The following is a 14,603-nucleotide window of genomic DNA, read 5'->3' as shown; positions in this document are numbered from 1 at the left end:
AGTCAGATCCAGATCACAGGAATGGTTTTGTTGAACACACCTCTCTGATTTCCCACAAATGGATTACAGGAGGGTAGGGGTTCCTTTTTGTTAAGTCTCAGCTGCATTCAGGAGAGTTCTCTGATCTGTTGGAGCAGGAGTGGAGATGAACTAATCCTAAATAAGAGCTAAAATTTTAGCAAGGACTTGCCTCCCTCTTAAAAATGACAATAATTCCCTGTGGGTGGTATCAGATCTGAAATTCAGGAGCTGATTGTAGCATCACTGCAAAAACGCTTACCTTTGTGGTTGCTCAGTGTTGTGTAAATTCAGGGAGAAATTTCTCAAACCCACAAAAGCCTGATTAGGTGTCTTTCAGTGATCAATCCCTGGACAAAGGAAAGAACCTGAAACATTCTGAGCTGCCTTACCCAAGGCAACCTTGGGTGTCTCCACTGTCACATCCTGTTGGCCTGATGTCTTTCATAACTGCCCATTAGTTGCAACTGACTCTTCCAGATCAGTACAGCTCCACTTCTCAGCATTACAATTGATAGTTCTCTCTGAATATTTTGGACTTGGGAAGGGTGTCCAAATTCAACAACAAAAGGGTATTTGTCATGGTGACTTGGGAGGTTAGGAATAGCTTTAGTTCTGCTCCTGTCCTTGTGTGCTACACAAGGTGAGAGAATTTACCCAACCCCTCCTTTTAATGCACTTGGTCTCTGTCCCTTCTGGCCTCTGCTGAAAGCAGTCACCAAGCTGGCAGAAAAAGTTTTTCTGCAGATTCCCCACTGATTGAGTTGATTCTAACCAACAGATTTTTGTTTAATATTTCCTTATACTGTACAGGTTGCTGAGAAGCAGATCTCATAGCCTCCAAATAGCTGAACTCTGTACAAAGGCAGGATTTTTTTGGAAGTGTGGCTTGTTCAGACTCAATTAGTTGATGGCATTGTCTAACAGCTTGCTGTAGCTTCTCTGATTAATGTTAATCCCTTCAGTGCTTCTAAACTAAACCAAGTCTGCCCTGAGTAGGGTAGGACATTGTGGGCTTTTAATCACACCCTTTTGGTCTACAAATGGAGGGCAGCACAAGAGGATCTGATTTTGAAATGAACATTCCATAACTGATCAATCACAGTAATTGTGTTGTCTAAAACTTAAGTGCAAGTTGCACTCTTCTAATTTTTTTTCGGGTTTTTTGGCAGGGAGTGGTTATATTTACTGTGCCATGAAATGTTGAATCCCTACTATGGACTCTTCCAGTACTCCACAGATAATATTTACATGCTGCAAATCAATCCAGACTCTTCTATCAATCCTGTAAGTACTAATTTCTCAGCAATATTCCTACTTTAAGAGATGTCCTCTGCAGTTTCTTACAGCTGTTCTTCTACAAGAAGAGTCTAAACTGCAGGATAAATTGGAATAAAAAAGTGTTAAAGTCTTAAATTTATAAGAAGCAGAGGGGTTTTGTTCAGAAATTAAAAACATTATAGCCTTTGATAAATATCTGATTTCTTTGAGACTCCTCAGTTCTGATTGGTTTTGCACGGTGATTCTGAGAAGACAAGACAAATGAAATTCATCTTCACTGAGCAGGGGGGGTTGTGCACACAGCATTACATTTCCAGCAGTGCCACCCCATGACTTTTAGGGATGGATCCCTGGCTTGCCCTTTCTCACTATGCTCCTGTGCTTGCTTTTTCTCTTACTGGAGGATTTGTATTGATGCAGACCCTGAAAGGAGCTGCAGTTTTGTATTAGTAGAGGGAATTCTTCCTGGCATGACATTTCCTGACATTTGCACTGGAAGATGAGGAAGGTGGATTGGAAGAATGTCAACCACAGGACTTACACCTCAGCTTTCAAAAGTTCGTTTAAAAGGAACATGAAAGAAATGAAGGAAACAAGCACACTGCTTCCTCAAAAGTAGACACGTTTAGATGGTTAAACAAAGAATAAACTAATTTGTTTGGAATCCTCATCTTCTTGGATTCTAGCAGCTTCACAGGGATTTTCTTTTACCAAGTTTTTCCCTTTGAGAGGTCTACAGACTCAAATCCAATTTATTAATCAGCTAATGCCAGAGACTTGTTCAAAGTTTTTAATCATTAAATGCTTTGGTTTTGGTTATGTTGTGAGGAAAAGTGGTGGCTGTTCTTGCCCAGAGAGCTGCAGGAATGAACGAACCACCGAGGGTGCCACAAGATGTCAGTGTCTTCCCAAGGCTGATTCTCCTCTCTCCCTGCAGGACCATTTGTCTTATTTCCATTTTGTTGGTCGGATCATGGGTTTGGCTGTGTTCCATGGACACTATATCAACGGGGGGTTCACAGTTCCCTTTTACAAGCAGCTGCTGGGGAAGCCCATCCAGCTCTCTGATCTGGAATCTGTTGACCCAGAATTACACAAAAGTTTAGTCTGGATCTTGTAAGTACTGAATTTAGCAATCGTCTCACTGTAGAGGAAATAGGGTAGAGTTTATTGGCAATAGAGAGATGCTTTAGACAAAGAGTTCACAAAAATCTTTTTGTGGTGGCAGCCTGTACAAAGTTATTAAACTGTTCTTAATATATCAAAGGTACTTGAGGAAAAGTTCTCATTGCAAGCTCTGCTCTCCTTGCAGTAAAGTAGATACTAAATCATTAAAGGTTGCAGTGGTTATGGTAGAATATCACAGTAACAAAATCCAAACTCAGGACTGAGGGGAAGTACATCCTTCTACAAAAGAAAGCCAGCTCTGATTAAAATGAAAATAAATAATATTTGGGCTTCTTTACGCTTACAGAATAAGATACAGCATTCAGTGCAGCTTTGGGATTCTTCAGAATTGCTTTGCATTATCCCAGTTTCTTTTCCTAAATGCTGTTTAAATTTTGTATTTAAAGAAGTTACTGATGATGAAGTTTGCTACATATGATCTCTTCTCTGTGTCACAGATACATGACAGCAGATCAGATTCTTACTGGGTGTATAAAAATAAATACGTGCGTGTATTTCTGTATATAGGGTTTAATCCAGTATCCTGAGTTCTCTTAGAAGTAGATGAATATCCCATATCTGATCAGGCTCTTCAACATGCACCAAACCAGTGGTGATTGTGGTAACAGTAGAGGTGGTAACTAAGGTTTAGCCTGAAGAATACCCAAGTGTCCAAATAACTGTCAGCATCACCACTGAGAGTTACCAAAATGCCAAAAATACTGAGTTTAACCTCTGTCCTTTGGCAGAGAGAATGATATCACACCAGTCCTGGACCATACATTCTGTGTGGAGCACAATGCCTTCGGGAGGATTTTACAGCATGAACTCAAACCAAATGGCAGGAATATTCCAGTGACAGAAGAGAACAAGAAGGAATATGTCAGGTATTGCAAACAGAAATATGTCCTACAAATGTAGTGGGAAGAGGGTAGTAAACAGAATTTTTGTGTATAGTGAAACTAAGGAAGTATTTTGGATGGGAATTCCTGACTCATAAATGACATGAATGTTTTCACTGGGAAGATGAAGTTCTGAATGGCACTTTGGTTTTTCCGTTGATGGTGCAATAATTAATTGTGGATGGAAAAAGGAATGGATAAGCACTTCTTGCATAATACAAAATGTGTGTATTAAAAACAAGGTCTTCTGTAAAATGAGCATTTTCCAAGTCTGCTGTAAAAATCCCAGTGCTGTCCAGTTCATCACCCCTGACTTTTTCCTTCTCCTCTACAGGTTGTATGTGAACTGGCGGTTCATGAGAGGAATAGAGGCACAGTTCCTGGCTCTGCAAAAAGGTTTTAATGAACTTATTCCTCAACATCTTCTTAAGCCTTTTGACCAGAAGGAACTTGAGGTATGTTTTACCCACATGGATTCTTGTTCTGCAATTTGTTTCATCCACAGTCAAGCACTGATTTTAAAAACAAACAAAAAACAAGCAAAACAAACAAAACACAAAACTTACTCAATGTTATGTACCAGAGAGCTGAGTATTTGTTTAACCAAACCCTTTTAGGTTTATTCTAGACATTCTTTGGGATGATATTATTGAGAGAGCTACTTAAACGGGAAAGACAAATACACCATGGTGTCTATCTAATGCTCAAGGCAGGTGGTCTGAGAAGGAGGAAACACTGCAAGTTTGAAAAATTGTTGGCAAGACCAGACATGTTATTTATCCTAGAAACTGTTTCATCCAGTAACTTTTCATGCATGGTTGTTTCTGTTTGCACACAGGAATTGCTTTACAGAAGTAGAAGAGTTGAGTATATAGAGAAGAAATTAATTTGTCTTCTTAGCAAATCCTGAGGTGCAGGAAGCTACTTTTAAAATACTTTAAAGTAAATTGCTGTTACAGCACTATTTCTTCTGGTTTTGCTTCTTAGAAAAAATAAGACAACCTGTGGAATATTCATCATTCGTGGTATAGAAAGCACTAGCTTTGTGTTAGTCAGTCATGCATTTTGGTTAATCCCACAAAGTTCTTGCATTCCATTTGCTTAAAAAGGTAGATTAAAAATCCATTAAATATTTCAATACTTTCCATGTCAGAACAGTCACAACTCCCCTAATGATATGAGCAGGTGTAAGTGGGTGCTGTCTTCTTGCTGGCACAGCAAGGCAGCTGCTAAAGGGCAGCTGTCAGCTACTGGATTCTCACTGTGGAATATTATGGGAAATTTAAAATACGATACATGTTTTGTTTTGAGAGGTGAAGTTTCCTCTGTGCCATTTATTTGTTGTTACCAGAGGAGGTGGTTAAATGCATGGCTAGCAGCAACTTCCTTTTACAGTATTTTGCAACTTGGTGTCATCTGGAAAGGAGATTGAAGTGATATATCTGGTCTGTGTCAGAGATTCTCACAAATGGGGTCAAAAAACAGCTGAAAACTTCCTGTAGTTTGTTGTGGAACAAGAAAGCAACTCAGATGTTCCCATAAACTGAGCAGGATTCCATTGTCACTGGTATTGGCATCTCTAGGACAATCCTGCAGCAGGACAATGATGCCGTGCCACAGCCTCATTCCAAATCAGTGCTGTGCCCTCCCAAAGACAGGCTGTACCTTCTAGGGAGCACAGATTTCGTAAAGCCAGTCTTGCATGGGCTTCTGACTCTTAGTTACTTGTGAAAGTTCTAATGCTGGTAAAGCACTGCTTGGAGTCAGTTTTACTGCAACCAATCTGGAGAGATTTACTGCCAGTTCTGTACTGGTTTGGAATGTTCCCTTGCACCAAAAAGGTGGGTGAAGCAACTAAATAGTGCCAGGCTTCATGACGTGGTTGGATGTGTGTTCATAACTGCAAACCTGAAATTACTCTGGACTTTAAAGCTCTTCCTAATCTTTTAACAGCTGATCATAGGAGGCCTGGATAAGATAGACCTGAATGACTGGAAATCCAACACCCGCCTAAAGCACTGCATGGCTGACAGCAACATTGTCAAGTGGTTCTGGCAAGCAGTGGAAACGTTTGATGAAGAGAGGAGGGCAAGGCTGCTGCAGTTCGTGACGGGCTCGACGCGTGTCCCACTTCAAGGTTTCAAGGCTTTACAAGGTGACTGATGTGGAGGCTGAGTTAATCTGTGGTTGGAGAAAGAGATAAAAGTGGTGTGGCATTTACAGGCCCCTTGTAAAATATCAGCATATTACTGGATAAGTCAAGCACTTGCAAACTTAAGAGCCTGAGAGCAGATTTACATTTGTCAGCAGCTCAGCTGCTGCTGAACACTTTGGCTGTTGCTGATAGTGATGGAAGCTGGTAAATCTGTTACTGTGCAGTGCTTTGACTGCTGTCAATTTTGGCTTGTCAGTCTCCTACAGCTCTGTGCTCTGAGGTTCAAATCATTCCATGCAAATATGCACAGGGATATATGGCTGACTAAAGAACTTTTTCATGTGAGAATTGTATTCTCCTCAGTGTTTGGCAACAAACCACTAGGCTTTAAAGCAAATTTCTGAAAATTGTAGGTTTTTATCAAAAATGTGTCAGTGTCCTTGGCTGTTGTGATCTCCTGATCACATTCCATTTGTTGGCTGACAGTAAATTGATGTTCAAAATTAAAATACTGGTTCTGTTTTACAAGGAAAACCTTAATGCACTTGCATATTTTCATTTTTGATGGTGCAGCTTCATTAATATCAAATTTAGCAGCTTTCCAAAATACCAGTCCATAAAATGATTGTCACAAACAGCCTTATCTCTTCTGCCATCCCTTCATCAGCTGCAAATATCTCGACAGATTTAGCCTAGGACATACTTAGGCTTGCAGCTGGAACTGTAATTTCCTCTCTTGCCTTTTTATACACAGCAAAATGCGTGTGTGTGAATGATGCTTTGTTGAAGTGCATTAACTAGAATGTCTGTCTAAGGTTCTACAGGCGCTGCAGGACCCAGACTGTTTACCATTCATTTAATAGATGCAAACACAGACAACCTTCCAAAAGCCCACACTTGGTAAGATGGAAACACTCTGTTTCCTCTCCCTTTTTCTTGGTTTAAAGGAGTCATCTCTGTTTGTCCTGGGCAGGGGTTAGGCATGTGATACACATGGATGACTCTTAAGTGTGCTTGGATATATCTGTACTCTGCAACCAGCAAAATAATTTCCTTTTCCTAAAGCTTGATTTGTCTTCTATACTGTCTGTGGTTTTCTTTTATTCCAGAGGTGATTATTCTGGGTAGTGAGACGTTTGTAAGTTTATTTCTTTATTTTTTTATTACAAAGAAGCATTGTCAGATGTCAAATGTTGGAAGCTCGTGCTGTTGGTGCAGTATAGACACAGCCTGAGCCCTTGCACGGAAATCTCACTCCATCAGAGGCAGGAAATGGTGTCAGAAGCAGCAGCAGACTGTCTGCAGGCAGGGCAGGGAGTGAGCCTGCCTGATGTGTTGCTTTTTCTTTGAAAGTCTCCTGCATCTGCCTCTTCCTCCTCCTCATCCAAAGCACTGACCTATTAAGCTATGCATTCCTGCTGTAGAAATAGTTGTTTTTCAGCTCATGTCCTTTGGCCACTGAGGCAGCTGAGAGGTTTTACAATTTCTATCTATATGTAGCTGCTTTACATTTTTCTCCCCAATAAGCACTTGAGATCCATCAGTGTTTTGTTCCTTTCCCTGCAGCTTTAACCGGATCGACATTCCGCCTTATGAGTCATACGAGAAGCTTTATGAGAAGCTGTTGACAGCTGTGGAAGAGACGTGTGGGTTTGCTGTGGAATGAAAAAGCAACCAAAGGAAACAGATGCTAGCTCATGGACCACCAAATCAAAAGCTAGAAGAAGCTTGCTGTGAACTTCCTGCTAAGCTGTCTGAAACATCTGAACTCTGACAACTTAGAGATGGGGCTGTTTCCCTTCCGATGCTGGTGGATTAGGGGGGGAGGGTCGGGGTCGGGGCTTTTCTTGGTGGTTCCCAACTCTATTTTCTCCTCTTTGTTACAATAACCCCTTCCCTCTGTTTCCATCCCCCCTGACATGAAATGCAGCCAAGTTCAGCATTTGGCTTTGGTTACACAGGATATTCTGCTAGATTTGTAACACATATTGTGATAGGGTCAGCGACCTGTGGGGCTTTTTTAATAGGAGAATCAAAGTGTATTTGAGAATGAGCTTAATTTGCTGAGGACTTGAAACTAGTAGATGCACCTGGTTAGTCTGTCTTAAATCAAGCTTGAGCCTTTGTAGGGTCCAGCAGGTGCAGAGAGTCTGACTGGCACCAGAATTTGCATTGCACATTTTAAACATCTGTTTAAAAAGTAAACTAGCAGAAAAATACCTCCATATGAACACTTAACTGAAAGGTAAAGAAATCCAAGTTCTGCCTTAGCAGGAAGCTCCCAGTGGAAGCTGTGCCTCACCTTGAGAAAAGTGAAGGAATCTGGGACAGCCTGAACGGTATTGTATGATTTCTTTTTGGTTGTCCTGGCTGAAATCTAATTGTTTTGCATGTGAAAACAATTCTTTCCTCCTGCAGAATTACTTTCCATAGTTTGTTCAGATGTAAGTACTTCCCAGAGAAGCCTTGTAAGGAGGAGACAGAGGATAAAAGTCCATTCAATCCCAAAGCTGTGATTTCTGTGCCACTGTTCTACCCAAGGTGTGCTCATGTGACTTTAAACTCTAAAACTCACATGGAAGTCACTAAAAGTCAACAGTGCAAACTCTTGCTTCAAATCTTTTGGCCATGGGAAAGGTTTATTTGGAGATTGAGGTAAAAGGGAACTATATAGTGAATACATTCTAGATGTTACAGAAAGCTATTGGAAGAATTTATGACTTCAGTTCTGTAGGGATGAAAATTTCTCCAGAGAGCCATATAAGACTATTTTTTCCAATATCTGAAACTAATATTAAAAGGTTTATTCTCTAACACAGGGGAAACAAAAGCAAATCCAATACCTGAATGTCTTGGTTTGAAACACAGGTGTCTGCTGAGGAAGGAGCCTCTCTTGTAAAGGAAAATGTAATCCCCTTCCCTCCAAATTACTATAATTTTGAAATTAAGGGGCTTTCGGGCAAAAATAGGAAAAATAGGAATAACAGTTCTTTACTAGTATATATAACAAGGCAATAATGCAGAAACACTGGCTTAAACTGACAGAATCAGGATAGGAACTGACACCCTGTTGGTCAGGGGGTGTTGGCAGTCCGAGTGAGTGGGGGCTGCAGTCTGGAGTGATAGATGTGCTTCTCTTAAAGCAGTGATCCTGTAGAAGGGTCTGGTCTTCTTCTGAACGTGGTTGTGTAGCTCTTGTCCTCTGGGAATGCAGTAGGTAAGGGCTACTGTGGTGTTCCAAAACTCAAATTATATCCAGGTAGGAAATGCTTGGCTCCTGCTGGGCAGAGCATCTCACAATGGGATGATGGAATTTTATGAGTCATGCAGTGAGGCTTGATGGCCCATTAACAGAAGATTATCTTCTTGGAGGGAGTTATCAGGGGTGTATCACAAAGACAAGGAGAAGAGATAAGATCAAGACAAGGGAAGAGGTAAGAACACTGTCCCACTTGGTTTTAACAGATGGTGAGAGAATACATACTTTTGGTTACATTTTACATTGTAATCTAAGACATTATCTACCCATTATTCTGTAACCATCTGCACCATACCGAAATCCATATTCTCTTTAAACTTGGATTATATATATATTCACAGTGAAACCTTACACACAGTTCTCACTTAAGATTAGGTCTCCTTGTGGTGCATAACGGGTTTCCCATCTTTCTGTATTACCCACCAAGTGCAACCAGGTCCTTGAGCAAAAACAGTCCCACAGATGGGTTTGCTTTTGCCTGAGGTGGGACTAATCCAAACAATCTTTCCTAAAATAAGCTTTCATGTGTACCACAGGGACTTTATCTCCATCCACTATGTGCAAGGGTTTGGACTGGGCAGGACTATCTCGATTAATGGACCCTGGATGGACCATCCAGGTAACCTTTGCTAAATTCACTTCCCAATTTTTGAAGGTCCCCCTGCCAAGTGCCTTCAGGGTGAATTTGAGTTGCCTGTTGCACTGTTCAACTTTGCCAGCAGCTGGTGCATGATAAAGGATATGATATATCCATTCAATGACATGTTCTCTGGCCCAGGTGTTAGTAAGGTTATTCTTGAAATGGGTCCTGTTGTCCGACTTGATTCTCTCAGGGTGCCATGTCTCCATAGGACTTGCTTTTCCAGCCCAAGATGGTGTTGTGGGCAGTAGCATGAGGCACAGGGTAGGTCTTCAACCATCCAGTGGTGGCTTCCATCATGGTCAGCACATAGTGCTTGCCTTGGTGGGTTTGGGGAAGGGTAATGTAGTCAGTTTGCCAGGTTTTCCCATACCTGTACTTGGACCATCATACACCATACCACAGAGGCTGCACCCACTTGGCCTGTCTGATTGCAGTGCAGGTCTCACAGCTGTGGTTGACCCATGGGATACTGCCTATGGTCAAGTCCACCCCTCAGTCACGAGCCCATTGGTACATTGCATCTTGTCCCTGATGATCAGAGGCATCATGGGCCAAATAAAACATTCTGTTTATTTATGTACACACCTTTTTTTCATTGGCTCTATCGTAGACCAGTCATAGGGAAAAATTTCTCTCCTACCCTAAAGGTACTGAAATTATGGCATAAAACACAAAGAAAAAGAACCAGGCCACCTGTGCAGAATGACTGTACTTTGACAAAAGAAAATATACCAAACAGAGCACTTTCCTACACACACACAGCCACAGAGCGGCTGAGCAGCCAGATCCAGTACACAGAAGGAGAAGGGAAACTAATGAGGAGCAGAGCTTGATCTGCAGCACAGATAGAGCATAGAATAGCTTCTCAGCTCTTCCAGGCCAACTTCTACTGGGAAGTCCTCAATCAAGTCTTTGAATAGTTATCCAGGGTTCTGTGTAGAGAAAGAGAGTCTGGAAGTGCTCAGTGATTCTTTTTGGTTGAGCTGAAACGAGAGAAACACATCACAGCTGCCATTTCATGATTTTCTTCAAAGGTCAAGTCTTCCTCCACCCGCCTCTTCTTCTCTCTCTGCATCTTCTTCTTGTAGGCTCTGACCTTTTCCTCCTCCTCATGAAGTTCCTTCATCCTCTCCTCAAAGTCATACTCCTTCTTCTTCTCCTGCATCTTCTTCTTATTCACCTCAAAGCGTTTCTTCACCTGCTCCAGTGTGGAGTGCTCCACCCGCATGGACATGCCCAGATTCCTCTGGTGTTTTTTGCCATTGATGTGATCCAAGAAGTTAATGGAATCTTTCACCACACAGTCACATATGTTACAGTAATACCCTCCCATCTCTGACTGAGGGGTAGTTTTGGTGGTGAAAATGGTTCTGCCCAGCTTGGATTCCAGGTCCACTTTGTAACCTCGGTGCTGCAGAAGTTCCCTTTGGACAGGCTGAGCTGGTTTGCCACGTTTCTTTTCTCTCTCCTCTGCGAGCCGCTTCTCTGCGAGTTTCTCGTATTCGTCCTTGTCCCATTTCTGGCGGAAGTCCAGGTTCTTGGTCCCACTGCCTGAAGCCATGGCGAGCTGAGGGCAGAGTCAGGATAGGAGCTGACACCCTGTTGGTCAGGGGGAGGGTGGCAGCCCGAGTGAGTGGGGACTGCAGTCCTGGAGTGATAGATGTGGTTCTCTTGAAGCAGTGATCCTGTCTGGTCTTCCTCTGAAGGTCCAGCGGTGGTTCTGTACCTCTTGTCCTCTGGGAATGCAGTAGGTAAGGGCTACTGTGGTGGTCCAGGACTCAAATTATATCCAGGTAGGAAATGCTTGGCTCCTCCTGCTGGGCAGAGCATCTCACAATGGGATGATGGAATTTTATGAGTCATGCAGTGAGGCTTGATGGCCCATTAACAGAAGATTATCTTCGTGGAGGGAGTTATCAGGGGTGTATCACAAAGACAAGGAGAAGAGATAAGAGCAAGACAAGGGAAGAGGTAAGAACACTGTCCCACTTGGTTTTAACAGATGGTGATAGAATAAGTACTTTTGGTTACATCGTACATTGTAACCTAACACTGAATCACTAACACTTTTTCCATTTGCATACCAAGATGAGGCAGTATTTTAACAAATAACATGGCTTCTGAGAGACCCAGTTATCTATCAAATATGTCTAAACTTAAGCAGACTTGCTTGCATAGGATGTTTTTTTCTCTGGCAAGCTTGATTTTTAGAGAGATTCATGGCTGAAACACTTAACAGATGTTAAGTTTATGGAATAATGCATTGAAATTCAGCTGTGGGTAAGAGACTGTCCTTAGGAGAAGTCTACAAGAATACTTCTATTTTGTTTGGTTTTTTTTTCTTAATTGAATTTGGTAATAGCTTTAAACTGTGATAGGACAGAAAGTAGACACTTGTCAAAACCCTGGCATCTTTCTCTGGGTTTTTGTTTGGGTTTTTTTTTTTTTTTTTGGTTTGGTTTGGTTTTTGGTTTTTTGGGTTTTTTTTTGTTTTGTTTTGTTTTATTTGTGGTTTTCTTTTTACAATTGACCACAATTCTTGTGATTTGTTGTCAGGAGTCTCATTGAGGTGTAAAATTGTTCCATATTGTGAGATTTGCACAGGGTGGCTAAAGATGCTCATCCTGCAGGACTGTACAGGACAGGCATGTTCAGCCCCATGTTCTGTAGGCTTCTTTTGGCACTTGGAGACCAGTTTCTGCTGTTCTGGTTGTTGGGATGTGCCACAGTTGGCAGACAGCATCTCTACAGTCCTGGGCTGAGTAGCAGAGTCCCCACAACCCTGGATTTTCCAAATTGCTTTGAAGTCAAAGCTGTTCATAGAGTGTATTTAATCCTTTCAGAACGTTTGAATGTGCAATAAACCAGTCAGATAGGAAAAATGCAAAATGGATTATTGCCCAAAAGCTTTGCATGCAGTCTCATGTGGATTTTTCCCTAAAAAAGTGTTAAAAATAAAACCCAAACCTAGATACTAAAGCCCACCCCTAATAAAAATCCTGTCACACCTGCAGCACAACTGGCTCAGTACAAACCAAGCGAGGTGAAGGGAAAGGCCCCTGATTTGGAGATCTATAAGTCAAGTAGCTTTATGTCAACGACTCAGTTGACATAAGATAGTTCCTAATGTCTTTGCTAGGTCAGTGTTTTATTGAATGCACAAAATAAGAATAGGCAAGGATTGTTGTTTGAAAAGTCCGTCTGTTTTTTGCTGTATTTAAAAGCCCTTGTCAAGGTACCTCCTCCGTGCTGACAGTAATGAGAATAGGGCACTGTCTTTTAAATTATTTCAGTTCTCTTTTCAACAGCTTCACCACCTCTCCCATCGTATTGTCTTTGCAATTTTGTGCCACTTCAGTGATGACAGAGACATTTTTTGTCTTGTTCTGTACGCGCATTTGAGGCAGGCCTTAAAGCTGGTTGGGTGGATGGAGGAACAGCAAGAAGCAGGCAGAATGGCTTTGGAGCCATGGCCTGTTCTTCCTGAGCCCAGTTCCAAGGCCAGGGAAGGACAAAATGCCAACAGGAGTTAGCATGACTTGAGCCAGTGGCTCTCAGAGGTCTGGGATAACCTCAGCTGTCTGAATTTGTGCGTCCATTCCCACTCGGTCTGCCAGCACTTGAACTTGGTTGTTACTTCTCAAACTTGCCCAAAGAATACCATGGAGTCCCGTGTCCATTTTGTCATTCCACGTTCCACCGTGTGCGCGGATACTCTTGGATCTGACCCGAAGGAAATACAAGGTACAGCGTGTCTGTCGTTCCTGTCCCACGGCAAACCCCGTCAGCAGTGCCCTGACACTGCTCCTCTGCCTCTACTCTACGCTCAGGGATGTAGGAAACCACCACTCTGCTCGTGTGTTCCGCCGGGAAGAAGCGAGACTGTAGGATGGGTGTGAGAGTTCACTTGGGCATTATGTTAGACAAGACCCTGCTCTAAAAGGCTGCTGGAAGCTCCAGACGGTGCCATCGGCGCTCGCTCAGCAGTTTGTCCTCAGTTCAAGTCGAGGTGGTTGTAAAATCCAACAGATTTTGTAAATTACTGATCCAGCCACTGGGCCCTCTGGAGCCAGTGCCCAAGTTCGGGGCCGTGTGGCACAGCAAATTCCCAGAAACACAGTATGGATCTGGTTTTAATCTGTTAATTTTTTTTTGTTGTTGTTGTTGTTCCTCAACCACTTTATAATGTATTTTTTTAATTTATTATTTTGTAATGTCATGTTTAAGTATTGCTGCTATCCTTGTTATTCTTCCCACTGTTTTTATTGCAGATTTATTTTGTGGAAGTTGTACACTAATGTTTCATTTTATGTCTAAATCAAAGTATTTAAAGAAATACTAGTTCTATTTAATGTGGTTATGGAACCAGCTGGAATAAACAGTGATTGTATAGTAGGCTGGACCCAGGAGGTCATGTTCATTTTTGTTACATATGCAATAAACTCACAACTTTAAACTCTTGGTAGCCACTGTTTTGTTTGTTACAATATTTATGAGAATCAGAGAAGAGTGGAAAAAGTATTGAAATGCAAGTGATTTAACAGATCTAGATGAAAGTCCTCCTCTGCAGGGAGAACACTTTGTTTCATTAATTCATCTTAATTTTTTTCCCTTACCTCATTATTTGTCCTGATATTTTTCCAAAACCTCAGTTTGCAGAAAGAAATCTCCCTCTTAATGAAAGCTGGAGAAAGATTCACTAATGTTGATAAACCCTTGCTTTCTTGTTTGTTTGTTTTTTCCTAATTACTGCTGCTTTGCAAGTGGAGGAGGATGGTGCTCAGTGTTGGTGTGTGCTGTAGCAGTGCTTTCCCTCCCTGATGCTGAAAACTGGGGTTTCTTCTGGCCATAATTTGGTTTAATAAATAAATAAGGAGGGAGCACAAATAAAATGCTTTTTATTATTTGAATAATTTCACAATATGAACAAATGACCGGGGAGCTGCTGTTGCCCACTCCTCGTGTCAGCCAGCTGCAGGGACTGAACAATTTTATAACCTGGAGCAGGAATTCGTACCAGTCCTTCAGTGCTCTGTCAAACACTGGCACTGTTGTTTCCCTTCATAACTACTTTTTGTGAAGTTTTCCTGATTTCTGCTTTCCTTTTGGTGCTAAGAGAGAGGAGGATCCCTGTAGCCTGCTTCAGTGGGTGGGCTGTGCTGTAGTGGGGCTGCTCCA

At 41.9% G+C, this 14,603-nt stretch overlaps 2 protein-coding genes across 5 annotated transcripts in view; one reads left to right on the top strand and one right to left on the bottom strand.

Moving 5' to 3' along the window:
- Positions 1-7,200, top strand: part of SMURF1 (SMAD specific E3 ubiquitin protein ligase 1) — a 41,057-nt gene extending 33,857 nt beyond the window's left edge. For 2 of the 4 annotated variants that reach the window (XM_056503174.1, XM_056503172.1), the window contains exons 12-18: positions 1,191-1,305; positions 2,237-2,415; positions 3,216-3,353; positions 3,703-3,823; positions 5,322-5,523; positions 6,348-6,423; positions 7,090-7,200. In XM_056503174.1, coding sequence (XP_056359149.1) covers positions 1,191-1,305; positions 2,237-2,415; positions 3,216-3,353; positions 3,703-3,823; positions 5,322-5,523; positions 6,348-6,423; positions 7,090-7,189 — 931 coding nt within the window. In that variant the 3' untranslated portion in view covers positions 7,190-7,200. Of the gene's footprint in view, positions 1-1,190; positions 1,306-2,236; positions 2,416-3,215; positions 3,354-3,702; positions 3,824-5,321; positions 5,524-6,338; positions 6,424-7,089 lie in introns of all 4 variants that reach the window. The other 2 variants (XM_056503173.1, XM_056503171.1) reach the window with 1 other exon arrangement.
- A 1,277-nt stretch (positions 7,201-8,477) lies between these two features.
- Positions 8,478-13,931, bottom strand: LOC130259162 (zinc finger matrin-type protein 2-like). The gene has a single exon (XM_056503176.1). The coding sequence runs from the start codon at positions 10,984-10,986 to the stop codon at positions 10,387-10,389; it is 600 nt and encodes a 199-aa protein (XP_056359151.1). The 5' UTR covers positions 10,987-13,931; the 3' UTR covers positions 8,478-10,386.
- Positions 13,932-14,603: the final 672 nt, after the last annotated feature.

This window comes from Oenanthe melanoleuca, chromosome 14 (assembly GCF_029582105.1).
Source record: "Oenanthe melanoleuca isolate GR-GAL-2019-014 chromosome 14, OMel1.0, whole genome shotgun sequence".
In the NCBI taxonomy this organism is placed as follows: domain Eukaryota; kingdom Metazoa; phylum Chordata; class Aves; order Passeriformes; family Muscicapidae; genus Oenanthe; species Oenanthe melanoleuca.
This window is presented reverse-complemented; position numbering and strand designations above follow the sequence as displayed.

Excerpts from the sequence above, each read along its gene's own strand:
- LOC130259162 (XM_056503176.1), bottom strand. The coding sequence starts at position 10,986 with ATGGCTTCAGGCAGTGGGACCAAGAACCTGGACTTCCGCCAGAAATGG.